The 14,258-nt window shown below is 48.9% G+C and overlaps 5 protein-coding genes across 5 annotated transcripts; 2 read left to right on the forward strand and 3 right to left on the reverse strand.

The window, feature by feature from the left end:
* Positions 1-1,391: 1,391 nt before the first annotated feature.
* On the forward strand, positions 1,392-4,307 carry GGS25DRAFT_18719 (glycoside hydrolase family 16 protein). Its single transcript, XM_049256685.1, has 8 exons — positions 1,392-1,604; positions 1,661-1,878; positions 1,949-2,057; positions 2,108-2,177; positions 2,227-2,505; positions 2,570-2,682; positions 2,744-3,121; positions 3,174-4,307. Exons 1-8 carry the CDS (start codon positions 1,504-1,506, stop codon positions 4,015-4,017), a joined length of 2,112 nt encoding a protein of 703 aa, XP_049121159.1. The 5' UTR covers positions 1,392-1,503; the 3' UTR covers positions 4,018-4,307.
* On the reverse strand, positions 4,282-5,833 carry GGS25DRAFT_18696 (Metallo-dependent phosphatase). The gene is made up of 3 exons (XM_049256682.1): positions 5,173-5,833; positions 5,004-5,085; positions 4,282-4,915 (listed from the first exon to the last, which is right to left on the reverse strand). The coding sequence occupies exons 1-3, from the start codon at positions 5,697-5,699 to the stop codon at positions 4,547-4,549; spliced, it is 978 nt and encodes a 325-aa protein (XP_049121160.1). The 5' UTR covers positions 5,700-5,833; the 3' UTR covers positions 4,282-4,546.
* Positions 5,834-6,359: 526 nt separating this feature from the next.
* Positions 6,360-9,488, forward strand: GGS25DRAFT_469068 (DUF590-domain-containing protein). The gene is made up of 5 exons (XM_049259122.1): positions 6,360-7,723; positions 7,792-7,900; positions 7,963-8,950; positions 9,003-9,176; positions 9,237-9,488. Exons 1-4 carry the CDS (start codon positions 6,734-6,736, stop codon positions 9,085-9,087), a joined length of 2,172 nt encoding a protein of 723 aa, XP_049121161.1. The 5' UTR covers positions 6,360-6,733; the 3' UTR covers positions 9,088-9,176; positions 9,237-9,488.
* Positions 9,489-9,734: 246 nt separating this feature from the next.
* Positions 9,735-10,491, reverse strand: GGS25DRAFT_516685 (uncharacterized protein; the record flags this gene model as incomplete). Its single annotated transcript, XM_049263246.1, has 2 exons — positions 9,735-9,989; positions 10,087-10,491. The coding sequence occupies 2 exons, from the start codon at positions 10,489-10,491 to the stop codon at positions 9,735-9,737; spliced, it is 660 nt and encodes a 219-aa protein (XP_049121162.1).
* Positions 10,492-12,473: 1,982 nt separating this feature from the next.
* Positions 12,474-14,149, reverse strand: GGS25DRAFT_18753 (Pex12 amino terminal region-domain-containing protein). The gene has a single exon (XM_049256688.1). The coding sequence runs from the start codon at positions 13,884-13,886 to the stop codon at positions 12,561-12,563; it is 1,326 nt and encodes a 441-aa protein (XP_049121163.1). The 5' UTR covers positions 13,887-14,149; the 3' UTR covers positions 12,474-12,560.
* Between the last annotated feature and the right edge of the window lie 109 nt (positions 14,150-14,258).

Below are 14,258 nucleotides of genomic sequence, written 5' to 3' on the forward strand. Positions count from 1 at the left end.
ACCGGTGCCGAGGTAAGCTGCGGATCTCCCTTTCCTTGCATAATATCCACTGTAACCATGAAGCGGGAATTAACATGTGGCTTAACCTAGTATGTACTAATGTACCTACTAGTAGTGCTCACCAGCCTCAATTCAATTCGTCATAACTTGAACTCACTGCATTGAACCCAGGGCCAAGGACTATCAATTAGTCCATTCTTAACCTTTTCTAATATTCCAAGACATCCATTCATAGGTAGTCTTTTCACTTACACAACACAATCTCCAAACTAGAACTACATAACTATATACTAACTATATACTAAACTTCATCTTCCATCTTACCGTCCGCTACCCCGTGGCCAAGCATCCATTACTCCTAGTCCTTTACATGCCCCGTGTCCAACTGTCAGCAGGTCATGCCTTGTGGGGGTTCCTTCATAGAAAGTTTAGAAACTCCAGACTCCATTAGTTCCATTTTCACATTTTCACGTGTCATTTGAGAACTATTGGATTGGATCCTACCGTTCATTACATCATCCGTGCTGCGCAATCTCGAAGAATTTCGAAAACTTCTAGAATCAGAAGTTGTAGCTTCATTTTTGTGGCCAATCGAACCGATCAGTGGTTACAATTAGTTCGCAATTGATCCGCTGCTAACCTCTACAGATATATGTAGAGGTTAACTAAACAATAAATGACAACATGGGTTTCAGTTTTCTTCATACTATCATAATTCAAATTCCAACTACTGGATTACAGATATTGGAATTCTAGTTTTTCCGTCATGATCAATAATCTCATTAGAAGTCTAATGGCCATGCTAAATACGATTTCTTATTAAGTTGTGCTCTGGCTAGCTACCTACCTAATAGAGATGGAATGAAGATCTAAGCTTGACAAGCGAGCTATCTCGTCAATAGATGTTAAACACAGGAGCTTTCCCAAAGAAAATTGACACTCATTAACTGCATACTGCTTCATCATCCACACGAGGCCGATATTAGCGGCTTCTCAGCTCCCCACGAGTCTCCTCATGGGGTTAAACCCAAGATACTCTTCTGTAGCAGGTAATCTTTTCAATATCAAAACCATCTCTTCAATATATAATGACGTTATAAATGCTTCTTCAAAGCTTTTGTTATTTTCCTCTCATTTCAACGCGAGACTTCCCCGCGTTGCTGTGGCGTCCATGTCTTGCCCGCGCTTCCTCAAGCCTCCGTTGCAACTCGAGGTCTTATTAGCATTCTCCTTCCAGCGGCCGCGTCTCGATAAAGGAATTCCAAAATATCGCGATTAAAGTCAATATCAACAGACTGCTTAAAATGTCGACCTGGGACCCCCGAGGCTTCAAGCCTTTACAATCATGTCAGGGTTGGTCTTCACTTTTCATTTCTTTCGCTACTAGTAGCATCGTCACTCCTTTACCAAGAGATTTTCTCTTATTCCATTCATTTTTAAATCTTCAAGTCATTCCTTCATTCTATTTACCTACCAAACCTTCGTTTGCTTTTCGTTGCCAAAATGGCGACTGGTTACTCACTTACAACGCATTATGCTGGCCAGGGGCTGCTTGATAGCTTCAGTTTTTTCACGGGGAATGACCCAAGTAACGGTTTTGTCGAGTAAGTATACGATCAAAAGAATTCTGTAACTGTTTTGAAGTCTAATTATATTGCAGTTATCAAAGTAGAGAGGATGCTTTGGCTATGAATCTAGTATCAGTTGGTAGCGATTACAATAACGTCAGACTCGGGGTCGACTCAAATAATACGTATTCCGCCAGCGATAAGGGGCGACCGAGTGTCCGACTCACTAGTCAGGACGCTTTTAACCACGGACTTTTCATCGCGGATATCTACCATATGCCCGCTTCAACTTGCGGTACTTGGCCTGCTTGTATGTCATGTTATATCCATTCCTACCTAGGTACTTATTGTACTTTAGGCTGATGCATAGCATATTGTAGTCTGGGCGTTCAACAATCAAGATAACGGCAGTGACTGGCCTGTGGGAGGTGAACTGGAAATCATCGAGGGTGCGAATACAGCCCAACGGAACTTGTTCTCAGCCCACACGTGAGTCTATATGAAGAGGAATCTACTCGAACTCTAGCTAAGTAATGCAGTACCGAAGGATGCCAGGCAACAAGTAATGGTTTCTCGGGAGAGCAAGGCTTGACTGATTGCTCACCTGGTGTAAGTTGGTAATATTCCAATACAAGGACGAGGCTAATACAAGTCACAGCCTGAAAACCTTGGGTGCAATTACGCATCTCCTACTTCTGATACTACATCTTATGGAAGCGGTTTTAATGCAGAAGAAGGTGGGGTGTACGCGATGCAGTGGGATTCCGAAGACCTGAAACTATGGCATTTCCCACGTTCAACCATCCCGGATAACATCGTGTATGCTCATGTTGTCGGCCCAGATCCGACAACATGGGGACCACCCCAAGCTATTTTTGGCGGCTCTTCTTGCAACCCTGATACTTATTTCTTCAACCTCAGTCTGGTCCTCAATATTGTAAGTTGAAAGGGCTTCAATAGGAACCTACATATGGAGAGCTCTGGCTAATACACTCTCGCAGAACTTCTGTGGAGACTACGCCGGCAATATTTGGGGGAAGGCAGACCAATGCAACCGACTCGCACCCACGTGTGAGCAATTTGTTGCCAACAACCCTGACAGCTTCCAAGAGTCGTGAGTAGTCCAAAATCTTTTGTAACGCCATTCCATTTTATGATGCTAAATGTTGTTCAAGATACTGGGATATAAACTTCATCGACGTTTACCAGATTGCGCCATTGACCAATGAGACTATTCCACCCCTTTTCGCCAATGGAACATTATTCAACGGTTCATCAGTGGCAACTTCAACTACAACTACAGATTCCACTACAACTCCCAGCGCCATCGCTCCAACTCATACTCGCACTATCACACTGTCCTCAGTTGTGCCAACCCAAACTAACGCCGCATTGGGGACCCGAGACACTCCCAGTAGTTACACGTTGCTAGGTTGTTACGGATCCAGTGCTGGTTATTCGTCGTTTTCGAAGGCGAGATCGTCTCTTAACATGGACCCTGAAACCTGTTTGGATAGTTGCGTCGGTCATCGATTTGCTGGTGTATATGACAAGTGAGTTTTGTGTTCCTTGAAACGGAGTAGACAACAGCTGATTATCATATAGCATGTGCTATTGCGCCGATAACCTCGGCGATGCCAAGTCTGTCGGCTCCGACATGTGTACTACACCTTGCCCAGGTGACGACGACAGATTCTGTGGTGGAGTCGCTGACCCCAATGAGATGCCTACTCCCTTTCACTCGGCTCTTAATTCCACCTTGCCGGCTAACGTTACCTTAACTGCTCTTCATAATCGTCGCGACGACCCCTCTGTCAAATTACTTACTGTATATGGAGATATGACTAACGAGCCCGCGCCGTTCGGTGCCCCAGCAATGGGCGGCCCCTCCATTCCTGAACCTCCCACCAAAAGTCACACCGTGACAACTGCCATTACCGTGACTTACAAGACTATCTGCCCAACCAACCCGGCTTCTCTAGTCGAGACCAAGTACGCCACGACCGTCACATACGAGGATTGCGACTGCACCAAACACCAACCTGCTCACCCCACCATAGCACACCATCCAGCCAACTCCACGGGTACACCCACCACGACTTTCCCTGTTTGGACTGCCGTCCCCATGACCACGTACCCCGAAACATGCCACGCCTGTGGCCCGCACGGCGAGAGCACCGTGACACTAACCGTCCCCGTCGCCGTAGTCACCCAACCCGCCGTCGTCACCGCCATCGCCGTGCACACGGTTATCCCCGTCATCAGCAACGCCACTACAGCGAACCAGACCACCTTTACACCATCAACTCCCAGGCCTAGCAGCAATAGTAACAGCTTCCCATCTCCTATCGCTGGTTCCGCTGGCAGCAAGACGGCTACGGTTGCTGAGACGATCGGCTGGGGTCTGGCGGTTTGGTTTCTGTTGTTTGGCGCTATGCTTGCTATTTAGGTTCCATCTCGTTCATTTCTTCCCATCTGGGTACCTTGGCCCACTTTGTCTCTCCGTCCATTTCCAATATTTTATTTTTGGGTCTTTTATCGATGTCATTTCTTCTTTGTTCATATCATTTATTTCCACTTGGAGTCCACAGAGTGGGTGGTAGGCGTTTTCGGCCACGGCTTTTTGTATGGATAGGCAACTATTAGGTTACCCTGGGGGGTTTCGGTGTCAAGGAGTTGATCGCTTGTGGGACACGATCTGGATGATACCCATATGGTGGGCTACACACAACGAATGAGGCAATCTGATCTACTAGCTTTGAGTACAATGGAGAACTTCTAGTCCTTTTCATCGTCTGAATCTTGAAGCCTTGTTGTGTTTTAAGTCACATTTCCTAGGTTTTATACGCCGATCACTCAACATAGGCTTTCCTGGTATATAACTGCCTAGGTTAGGGCAATGTTCATACATTTTCCAAGCCATATAAACCAGTACCTCTACTTTTTATTACACACGCCCTCCATCCCTACCTCCCCCCTCAAATCTCAACCGTTATCGGCCTCTTCTTCGTCAGCTTCCCCGACGTCCCATGCTGCATCGCCGCATTGACCATGAGACTGCCGTTCGCCGCACCCCCCAGCATGAACCAATGCCACAGCACACTCACGACGCCGTGATACAGGACGCGACACGCGTCGAGCCAGCCGCGGTGCGGCAGCATGTCGTAGAAGAGCCCGCGCCTCGGGCGCGACATGACGCGCTCGTAGACGCGCTGGGTCTCGTCCCAGAAGATGGGCTGCGTGCCGCGGCCCCAGTGCACGTGGCCGAAGCAGTGCAGCTTCGGCTTCTTCCGCCACAGCTCCTGCAGGAGGTGGGGGCAGCCGAGGGAGAGGTCGAGGTGGTGTTTCTGGTGATTGGGTTGTTTAGTCGGAAGAGAAAGAAAGCATACTGGTTTTCGGGTTTTCGGCAAGGGGGCATGTCAGGGGGGGTCTTACCGGTGGAGTATGCGTCACCAAAATCTCCGTATCCCAGGGAATGGTGCCATCCCATGGGTTCTGCTGAGACGTATATTGGAACCTACATACACATGTTACGGGTCAAATACAGGCATCCTACGGGAATAGCTAGGGGATGGGGGGACGCTTTTTCTCGTCGTCGACGTACGCGTGCTCAGGGCCTCCACACTCGGGGATATCGGGGGCGCCGTATAAGTTCAGCTTCCTGCCGCCCTTAAAGGCCAGCGTAATGGACTTGCGCTCAAGGTAGTGAATCAACTTGACGTCAACGGTCTTGTGGAGCAGAGTATCCTCCTCCATGCGGGCGTTGATGTCGAACCAGCTGTCGTGGTTGCCGCACACGACGACCTTGTGCTGGTGCGGCAGCGAGGCGAGCCAGTCGACCTGCTTCTGGATGGAGGCGGCGGTGCCGTCGTTGGCCATGTCGCCGCAGTGGATCAACAGATCGCCGTCCGGGACATCGTCCACGATGGACTCGTGCGTGTCCGACAGAAACACGATCTTGATGGGCGGCTTGTTCCGCGGCGGCCTCACCGGGTTGCCGCGCAGCCAGAGGATGAGCAGGTACAGGTGGTGTACGATTGCTTGCAGAGGGGAGTCCAGAAGCCAATCGAGCACTGTTGGACGCTCCCATTGCATGGGCCGGCGCAGGCCGAGCTTGACGAGCAAGCCCATGGCTTTTTTTTTTCTTTTTTTGGTTACTTGATACTTGTTTTGGCCTGCTGCCCTATGACGTAAGTACGGTGAGATTGATTTAGATGGTAGGTAAGAAACTTGTTAAAAAGCGTACTTAGATATCTTGGTCTCGGGATCCTTAATTAAGTCTGTCAAGGTTTGTGAGTATGATATGTTGTTTTTGTCTTCTTTTGAGCTTACTTTAATTTAAATGGGATATGATTGGTATTAGTTGAATGAGAAAAGTTGAATGAGAAATAAAAATAATAATTATTTTATCCTCAAAACATGTTTATCGTGAAGTTGGGTTGAGGGACGGGCTCACTGCCGCAAATACGACGACAACAGGGCACCCCCGGCAGCACCTAACAAGCTTTGTAGCTGTAAACCTACAGGGGAGCTCCAACGCAATTCTAGAAGGACCAGACACTGCAGACAGTCCAGTCAGTCCAGTGAGGCCCAGGGCGGTGGAACCCATTTTCGCTTCTATCGGCACAGCCAAGATCCCTGCTGTCTAGCACTTTATTATGCACGGGCCAATTTTATAACTGGATGTCATTGAACCAGCAATTCCATGGGTACCTACTTAGGTCATGGGTACTTAGGTACCTATCTACATATGTAAATCCAGCTGAGCTAGCCACCTAACATGACGTTCATCACTCTTCAACTTATTCCAACTTTTCCTGTTACTTCGACCTCTGCAAACCAAAGCTTGTCACACTTCTTTATCTTCCTGAATAATGTTAGATACATTAACCTAGACTTCTCTTCACCTAAAACTTCATAAACGTTCCCTTATAAACCTCTCGTTTGTTGCTTGCCCCTCTCCCTTCTGGTCCACCTACGTAGGTAGGTAGGCACCTAACAATATTAACAATATATTCTCCTTTTACCGGACTGTGATTCCATTCATCAGGAATCCACGTCTCTTAAAACTATTATATAGTACTACCATATCCCATATTCACGTTTGATACTTCAGCTCAAGGTCACTATTACACAAGGTTGTTATCATAGCAACCTAAGCAAAAATGTCGGGCATCGGGTCCCTCGATGTCTTCAATGCCGACCACCCGGAGCTGAAGACCAACATGGGTGTAGATTATGTGGTTCACTATAAAATCTCCAAGGATAAAGCTGAGGCCGAAGCTGGTTTTACCCAGCTCATTGAGGCACTTACCACAGTCGGCATTGCTTGTGAGGTTCGAAATGGTGATGAAACCTCTCTACTAGTCTTCCTCAAGGTGGCCTCGGAGAAGCACCTCAATGCTCATATTTATCGCGAGCGTGTCCAGGACTGGCTTTACGGTGTACGAATCACCGCACCTGACAAGGACGTGGAGAATGAATTCGCCAATCAGGCTATCACGGAGGCTGAGAGGCTCCGTACTGTGTATTTGCTGATCACGAAGCCCAAGAACGAAGGGGGTGCTGGCATCGTCCCAAAGATTGGTCAGTGGAAGGATGTCGCCTCCATCTTCCCACTACACAACCACTCTTTCAACCGAAAGTGGATAACGCAATGGAGCACCAAGTACATTCTCAGCGAGCACGATCTCGACGAGATTCGTGACAAGTTTGGCGAAAGCGTTGCCTTTTATTTTGCATTCATGCAATCATATTTCGCCTTCTTGATTTTCCCCGCAGCCTTTGGATTTGGTGCTTGGCTCATACTTGGCCGCTACTCATGGTTCTACGCTTTTGTTAACTCTCTTTGGTCAATCGTATTCTTCGAGTGGTGGAAAAAGAAGGAGGTCGATCTCGCCGTGCAATGGGGTGTTCGTGGTGTATCACGCATACAACGTCCCCGAACACAATTCAAGTGGGACCATGAGGCAGCGGACCCAGTAACTGGCGAAGCAGTCAAGGTCTACTCGCCAGTGGAGAGGCTGAAGACTCAACTGCTACAAATTCCATTCGCACTTGGCTGTTTGGCAATCCTTGGGGCCCTCTATGTGTTTTGTTTCTCGATCGAGATCTTTCTCGGGGAGATTTACAATGGACCGTTCAAGTCATACCTGGTTGGTGAACCTCTTTAATATTTGATATTGGATTACTTCGATGATAGATGTTGCTGACTAATTTTCAGACATTCACGCCAACGATTATCTTAACCGGAGCATTACCAGCTCTATCAACTGTACTCAGTAGTTTCGCAGAAAAGCTTACTGAGAGGGAAAATTACGAGACAGTTGACAGTAAGCTTATATGTAACATTGATATATATTTCAGTCGCGATTTGTTGCTAACATATATCCAGCCCATCATGCCGCACTTGTGCAGAAATTATTCATCATTAACTTCATCACCTCCTATACCCCCCTCTTCCTAAGCGCATTCGTCTATATGCCCTTTGGTAATCTGCTAGTACCGTACCTTGATATCTTCAAGAACACAGCAGAGAGATTCGCGAGCGAGAAGACGATTACTACCCAGAGTTTCCAAATCAATCCCGATCGCCTGAAGAAGCAGATGATTTACTTCACAGTAACGGCTCAGATTGTGAACTTTGCGCTCGAAGGTGTCGCTCCCTATTTGAAACGCCGGGCTTTCAAGGAAGTTGAGAAAGTCCAGTCCAAAGGCAAAGCCACAGCAAACAACGATGTCCCCGAGGAGCATGCCTTCCTTGAAAAGGTCCGAAATGAAGCCGAGCTGGATATTTATGATGTTACTGTAGACTACAGAGAGATGATTATTCAGTTTGGCTACTTGTCTCTATTCTCGGCAATCTGGCCCCTTACGCCACTTTCCTTCTTGATCAACAACTGGGTCGAACTCCGATCCGACGCCATGAAGATCGCAGTCAACAGCCAGAGACCCATTCCCTGGAGAGCTGATTCTATCGGTCCTTGGCTTAATGCTCTAGGATTCTTGTCCTGGTTTGGAAGCCTCGTAAGCTCTGCAATTGTATATCTCTTCAGCGGCGACGCTGAGGGACCTGGTGGCGACCCTTCGAATATCGTTGCTTGGGGGTTGCTATTGAGTATTTTGCTCTCCGAGCATATTTACCTAGCCGCCCAGTTTATCGTTCGATATGTGTTAAAGCATATTGACAGTCCAGGTTTGCAGAAGGAGAGAGCTGAGCGTTTTTCCATGAGAAAACAGTGGCTAGAGGAAAGCTTGGGAGCCGACGTTACAGAATCACCCATCCCACCCACCCCTCAAGCTGGGGAGGTTATTACTCGCGATGCCCTAGAGGAAGAAGCCCGTCAGTTATCTTCGAGCGGTGGGGGGACGCCTGAACAATTGTAAGAGACCTGACCCAAACAGCTTCCATGCTTCGTTAACATATTTCTACAGGTTCTGGTTGAGACAGCAGGGCATGGACGAGACCATTCAAATCGGTCGCATGTTGATTTCCAAGAAGAAGGTAGAGAAGAACTAGGTGTCCGAGACGTTACTTGCTGCGGGAAATATTCTAGAAGAAACTGTGGTGATTATGACGTTGGCGATAGTAATAGGGTTAATAGTCGAGTAAGATTTTTCTAAGATTCTATTCGACTGTTCCCTTGGGGAGTAACTGATATCCAATAGTCTACATTCGAAATTAATATTACTGTTTACCAAAGATAATCGGAGTACTGCATCTACTGACATGCGCCATATTAGTGATATTAAGGCTCCCAAACAGTTACTCTGACTAGGTATATTATCTATCAACAGACAACAGGCAGCTTCCTAACCTAGGCATCTTACCCCTTATGCTCACTCCTTAGGTATCAATAAGCCACTAGATTAGCGCGTAGCAGTGTAAAGGAATATGCACATTGATTTTTCCGTCTCTCATATGCTATCCTAGGTAGATACCAACACTAGTCATTCCCCCTTTTCCAAACCCTAATCCTAAAGTCCTTAATCAACAAATTCAATGCTATATCCATGCCAACAAGAAGAAATATGACTAGCTAAATTGAAAGCACAATAAGACAAACAAGTATGCCCCCTCCCCCCTTTTCATTTTTCCTTCCTCATCTCCCCATCACCCCCTAAACTCTTCCCCCCTTTCCTCTCCAACTGCAACTCAATCAACCCCTAACACCGCCGCCACACATAACTCCAGCTCTCGGAAGCAGTGGTATCGGGGTCCTTGCCAAAGTAAGCGTACTTGGCGCCGTCGGCCTGCAGCGCGACGCGGAAGTTGACGTTCAGCAGCCCCACGCCACCGTCGCCGCCGGACGTCGTGCAGGGGGAGAAAGCGACGGCGTTGTCGGCCACGGTGCTGTGGGCCGTGATGTCTTGGTCCAGGCGCGTCGGGTTGGGGTTTTCGAGGGTGCCGCGGATGGTGGACTGTTTTTTTTTTTGGTGGGATCAGTACGCGTTTTTTTTAGAAGTAGAAAGGGAGAAGGGAGAAGGGGGGAGAGAAAAGAAGGAAGGAAGAGCATACCGTGACCCCGGCATCCTCGCTCCAAAAACTGGTGACGTAGTAGTCCACCGCGGCCCCCGGGTCCAGCACCAGGTGGCCCCGCACATACACGTCCCGGACGCCGACCTGCCACCCGGGCGCCGCGGCGCCCGCGATCGACAGGTGCGCCTGGCAGTTCGCGGACGCGGTCTCCGGCGCGCCCGGCGCCCGCGCCTCGAACGCGTTCAGGCGCAGAGAGGTGTCCTCGAACCCGCCTGTGCGGTCGACGGAGGGGCTGGAGGAGGGGCAGCCGCTGCCGGAATAGGAGACGGAGATTATGCGGGGGGGTGGGGAGGGGGGAGCGTCGAGGGTTGTGAGGGTTTTGAGGGGGGAGGCGGTGGTGAGGAGGGGGAGGAGGGGGAGGAGGAGGAGGGGTGTTGGGCGCATTTTGGAGGGTTGGGGTTGGGGTTGTTGCTTTTCGATGTATATAGAGGTGCTTGTGTCTGTGGTGGTAGTAAGAGCGAGCCTTAATTGCTACGAAGGTGTCCAACGATGATGCTTATTATTGTGGGTATAAAAATAACAAGAACGAAGAGGAAGAGGAAGAAGATGTAGGTAAGTATGCAGAGTGTGGCGATATTTAAATAGATCGATACCTATTATCTACATCATCCAACCTTTCCTCGCCCCTCGAGGCCGAATGACCAAGGTTTTTATACAATGACCTCCTGCTCCTCGTTCGATCCATATGGGATTTTTTGACTTCCAGGCCCTATCCGTGTCTAACTACCTTGAACCAAGAATCCCGAAACATACCTAGGTAGGTATCCTGCATCGAGCGAGAGAAGAAAGCTTCTGGCCCACGGTCCATGGACGTGGGAGGTCGGGTCCGGCCTCCCCTTTTCTTGATATGCTCATCGGCAAAACCAGTTAGCGAGACTGTCGGCCAACCAACCAACCAGCTATCCTGCTGTCGTCGTCGTCATCGCGTAGGGGACCACCGACTACATCTGAAGATTGCATGGGCATGGGCAGTGCCTAGGTATCTACTTATCATAGGTACAATACATAACGTACGCCACGCCACTACTACAATGATATATAGTAGCATAAGTAGGTAAGTACAGTACCCAAGGCAAATGGCGAGTCTTGCCTATCCCATTTCGTTTATTCGTTCTAACGGGCTAGGTTGCTTTTCTTTTTCTTTTTTTGGGTGAACTTGATTTTACCCATATTAACCACCAAGCTCCCCCTATGTACCTGACCCCGACCCCTTGCCCTCTTCCTTTGGCTTTTGCGAGCCCGGGAAAATGGTTCCTCTAATATGCCCCAAAGCAAAAGCTCCCCCGGAGAGACCCTTAATGTAGGTAGATAGGTAGGTAGGTACCGGAAAGTGAAAAAAAAAAAAATTTTTTTGTCTCCCCATCAAAACCCGCCACGATACCAGCATCCCGGGTAATAAGAAACCTTTGGAAAAGGGCTCCGGGCGATAGGTGCAGGTCTAGACTGGCTCGCTGAGTCCAGATGTCCAGGGGTTTCTTTTCTTTTAATATGTGCCTTAACTACTCGAGACTTGGTTTTAATATAGGAAATCTTTTCATTTCTATTTACAGCTCCAGGTCCCAATACCAGTGTCCTGTCCCTGTCCGACTCTCCGCCTAATATACATACAGCTTTCCAACTTTCAAATCTGACGACGACTTTTTATCTCCCCAGACCCTAGTTAGTTATTTGGCATTAGTTATGTGACAAGGCAAAAAAAAAAAAAAAAAAAAAAGAAAAAAAAACCCTGGAAACATCTGATTGTCTTCACTCTAGGTCTAGACTCCGTATCTTTTCCCGGGTCCTTGCTATATTTAGACTGCTCCCTCCGCAACCTCCCTAGGCCCTAGGTACTACTATGTAGTAATAAATATCTCTTGAACATGAGGGGGAAAAAAAAGAAATGCGGGCCAGACCTTTGGGAATCAGTCCATCGTCGTAGGCGTGTACCGTACCATGAATACCTAGGTAGATACCTCTGGTACTAGGTTGTCTTGTAAGCCCCTTGTAGTGCCCAAAGAACAAGAGACGAAACCACGGATCACCTTCTTTGGAGGCACCTATAGTAATCAGTCTAGGCGACGGCCGTGCATTGAGTGTAGGTAGGTGAGTAGAATATACTATCCTGGCCCAGACGACACCGTCTAGATGTCATGTCGTCGAGATCAGATTACCATCCACCTAGGCACCCAAGGGAATTGGAAAACTCTAGGATTAGGTAGGTATATATGCCATACATACATATGGTTTGGTGCAGGTAGGTACCCATTGCTCGCTTCTCGCGTGGAGCCGTTTCTTCATATGTACCTAAGGTACTTAGATATATATAGGTAGGTGTATGTAGATGTGACCCCCAGAACGCCAGTGCCTGACCCAATGCTACATGCATCAATCTGCACGATGATAAACCCAGACAGACCCTTTTAATCTAAGAACCTCTGATAGCGACCCATTAAAAAATAAAATAAAATATATTAAATCATGATCCTTCTCAAGCCCTCCGTGCCGCCGAGCACACGACGCCCCGTGACAGCACACCTGCCAGCGCCGCTCTCCCACTTGCCGGCCTGCGTGGCCATGAACTCCTCCTGCCGCGGGTGGTTGCCCTCGAGCCACTTGTGGATGCAGGTGTAGCAGTAGACGACGCCCGTCTGGCACGCTGTCGGCGTCTGTATCTCGTCGTCGCAGATCGGGCACAGCTCCGAGTTCTCCGACGCCGGCACCGTGAAGATGGGCAGCATCGTCGGCGTAGCGATCGGCGCGTCGTCCGCTACGGGGACTTTGTTCTGCTCCTCCTCTCCTTCTCCCTTTTTGTTGTTATCGTCTTTATTCTTCTCGCCTTGGTCTTGTGCTTCTGCCCCCTTCTTCGGCGCTACTTTGATGCCCAAGGTAGATAACCCAGACACTACCGGTGGCGGCAGTTCGAGGTTTTCGGCCGCCTTCCTCGACAGCTGCTTCGCGAAGTCGGACGCATACCACCACTCGAGGAACTTGAGCGCGAAGATACTCGTCGGCAATAGAACCGACAAGCTGCCCAGCAGCTTGGGACCCATAGTCCACGGGTTGAACAGGCCGGCGAATGTCAGGGGCGGGCTCCCGGGCTTCGCCTTGCGGAGGGCCTCGAGGGCGTGGAAGTCGGTCTTGGTCATCCTGCGTATGCGGGTGCCGATGAGCCACATGAAGGGGTTGTGGTACTTGGTGTTGTCGAAGAGGTAGGCGAGGTTGAAGGCGATGATGCTAAAGTAGTAGGCGGCGTGCACGCTGGGGTATACGTTGCGGATGAACCACTTGAAGTAGTGCACGAACCGCTGCTTGAGGGTCGGGTTGGCGGGCATACGCGTGTAATTGGCGCCGAGCAGGGCGCGTGGGGCCTCGATCTCGTGGGCCTCGTCCAGCTTCCGCTTCAGGTACGGCAGCCCGACCATCACGGCCAGGTTCTTCCAGATGTCCGTCGGCGTGAGCTTGAGGGTCTCCCGGACGAGTTCGGGAGTGAGGGTGGCAGCGCGTGGGATCTCGGCTTGCAATGCCTTTTCTCGCTTTAGGCCGTAGAAGTGCTCCGTGAAGCTGCCACCTCGGGTTCGCAGGTAATGGCGCTCGATGACGAGCATGGAAAGGGCGTAGAGTTCATCGAAGGAGTTCAGGGCACGTAGCAGATAACGGGGATAACGGTGCGTGGCAACGGTGAGAAGGTATCGTATTGTTGGAGGTAGAAGCGAGTTTAGCTGTTGTTCGGAGAGAAGCTCGAATAGTGAGGGCTTCTGATCGTCGAATGTGCCCCGAAGGGCAGTGACGAATTCCATCGTGGCTTAATTGTGCCGGAATTCGAATTCGAATTCGAATTATATATTATATTAAGATACGTAGAGGTGGTGTAGAGTGTAGTTAGTGGAATGTCAAGAAGGGAATATCAACATGATTGTTGTAGCCTTGTTAACATTCGAGTTGAATTAGTATTTTGGGAATTGTGGCACCGAAGAATATAGAGGATCAAATGATAATAACCCAAGTATAAGTTGAAAGTTGTACTGTCTATCTACCAAACAAAATAATGGAGGAAATGGAGGAATAGAAATGGAGGATCCAAAACATCCAACAGCCTGCCGAGGTTTGACGTAAACCGGGGTATACCGAAGCTCGGGCCAAGAATGAACTCAATTAAACAAAGTAGCTTG

Source organism: Hypoxylon fragiforme (assembly GCF_022984875.1).
Source record: "Hypoxylon fragiforme strain CBS 206.31 chromosome Unknown GGS25scaffold_1, whole genome shotgun sequence".
NCBI lineage: Eukaryota > Fungi > Ascomycota > Sordariomycetes > Xylariales > Hypoxylaceae > Hypoxylon > Hypoxylon fragiforme.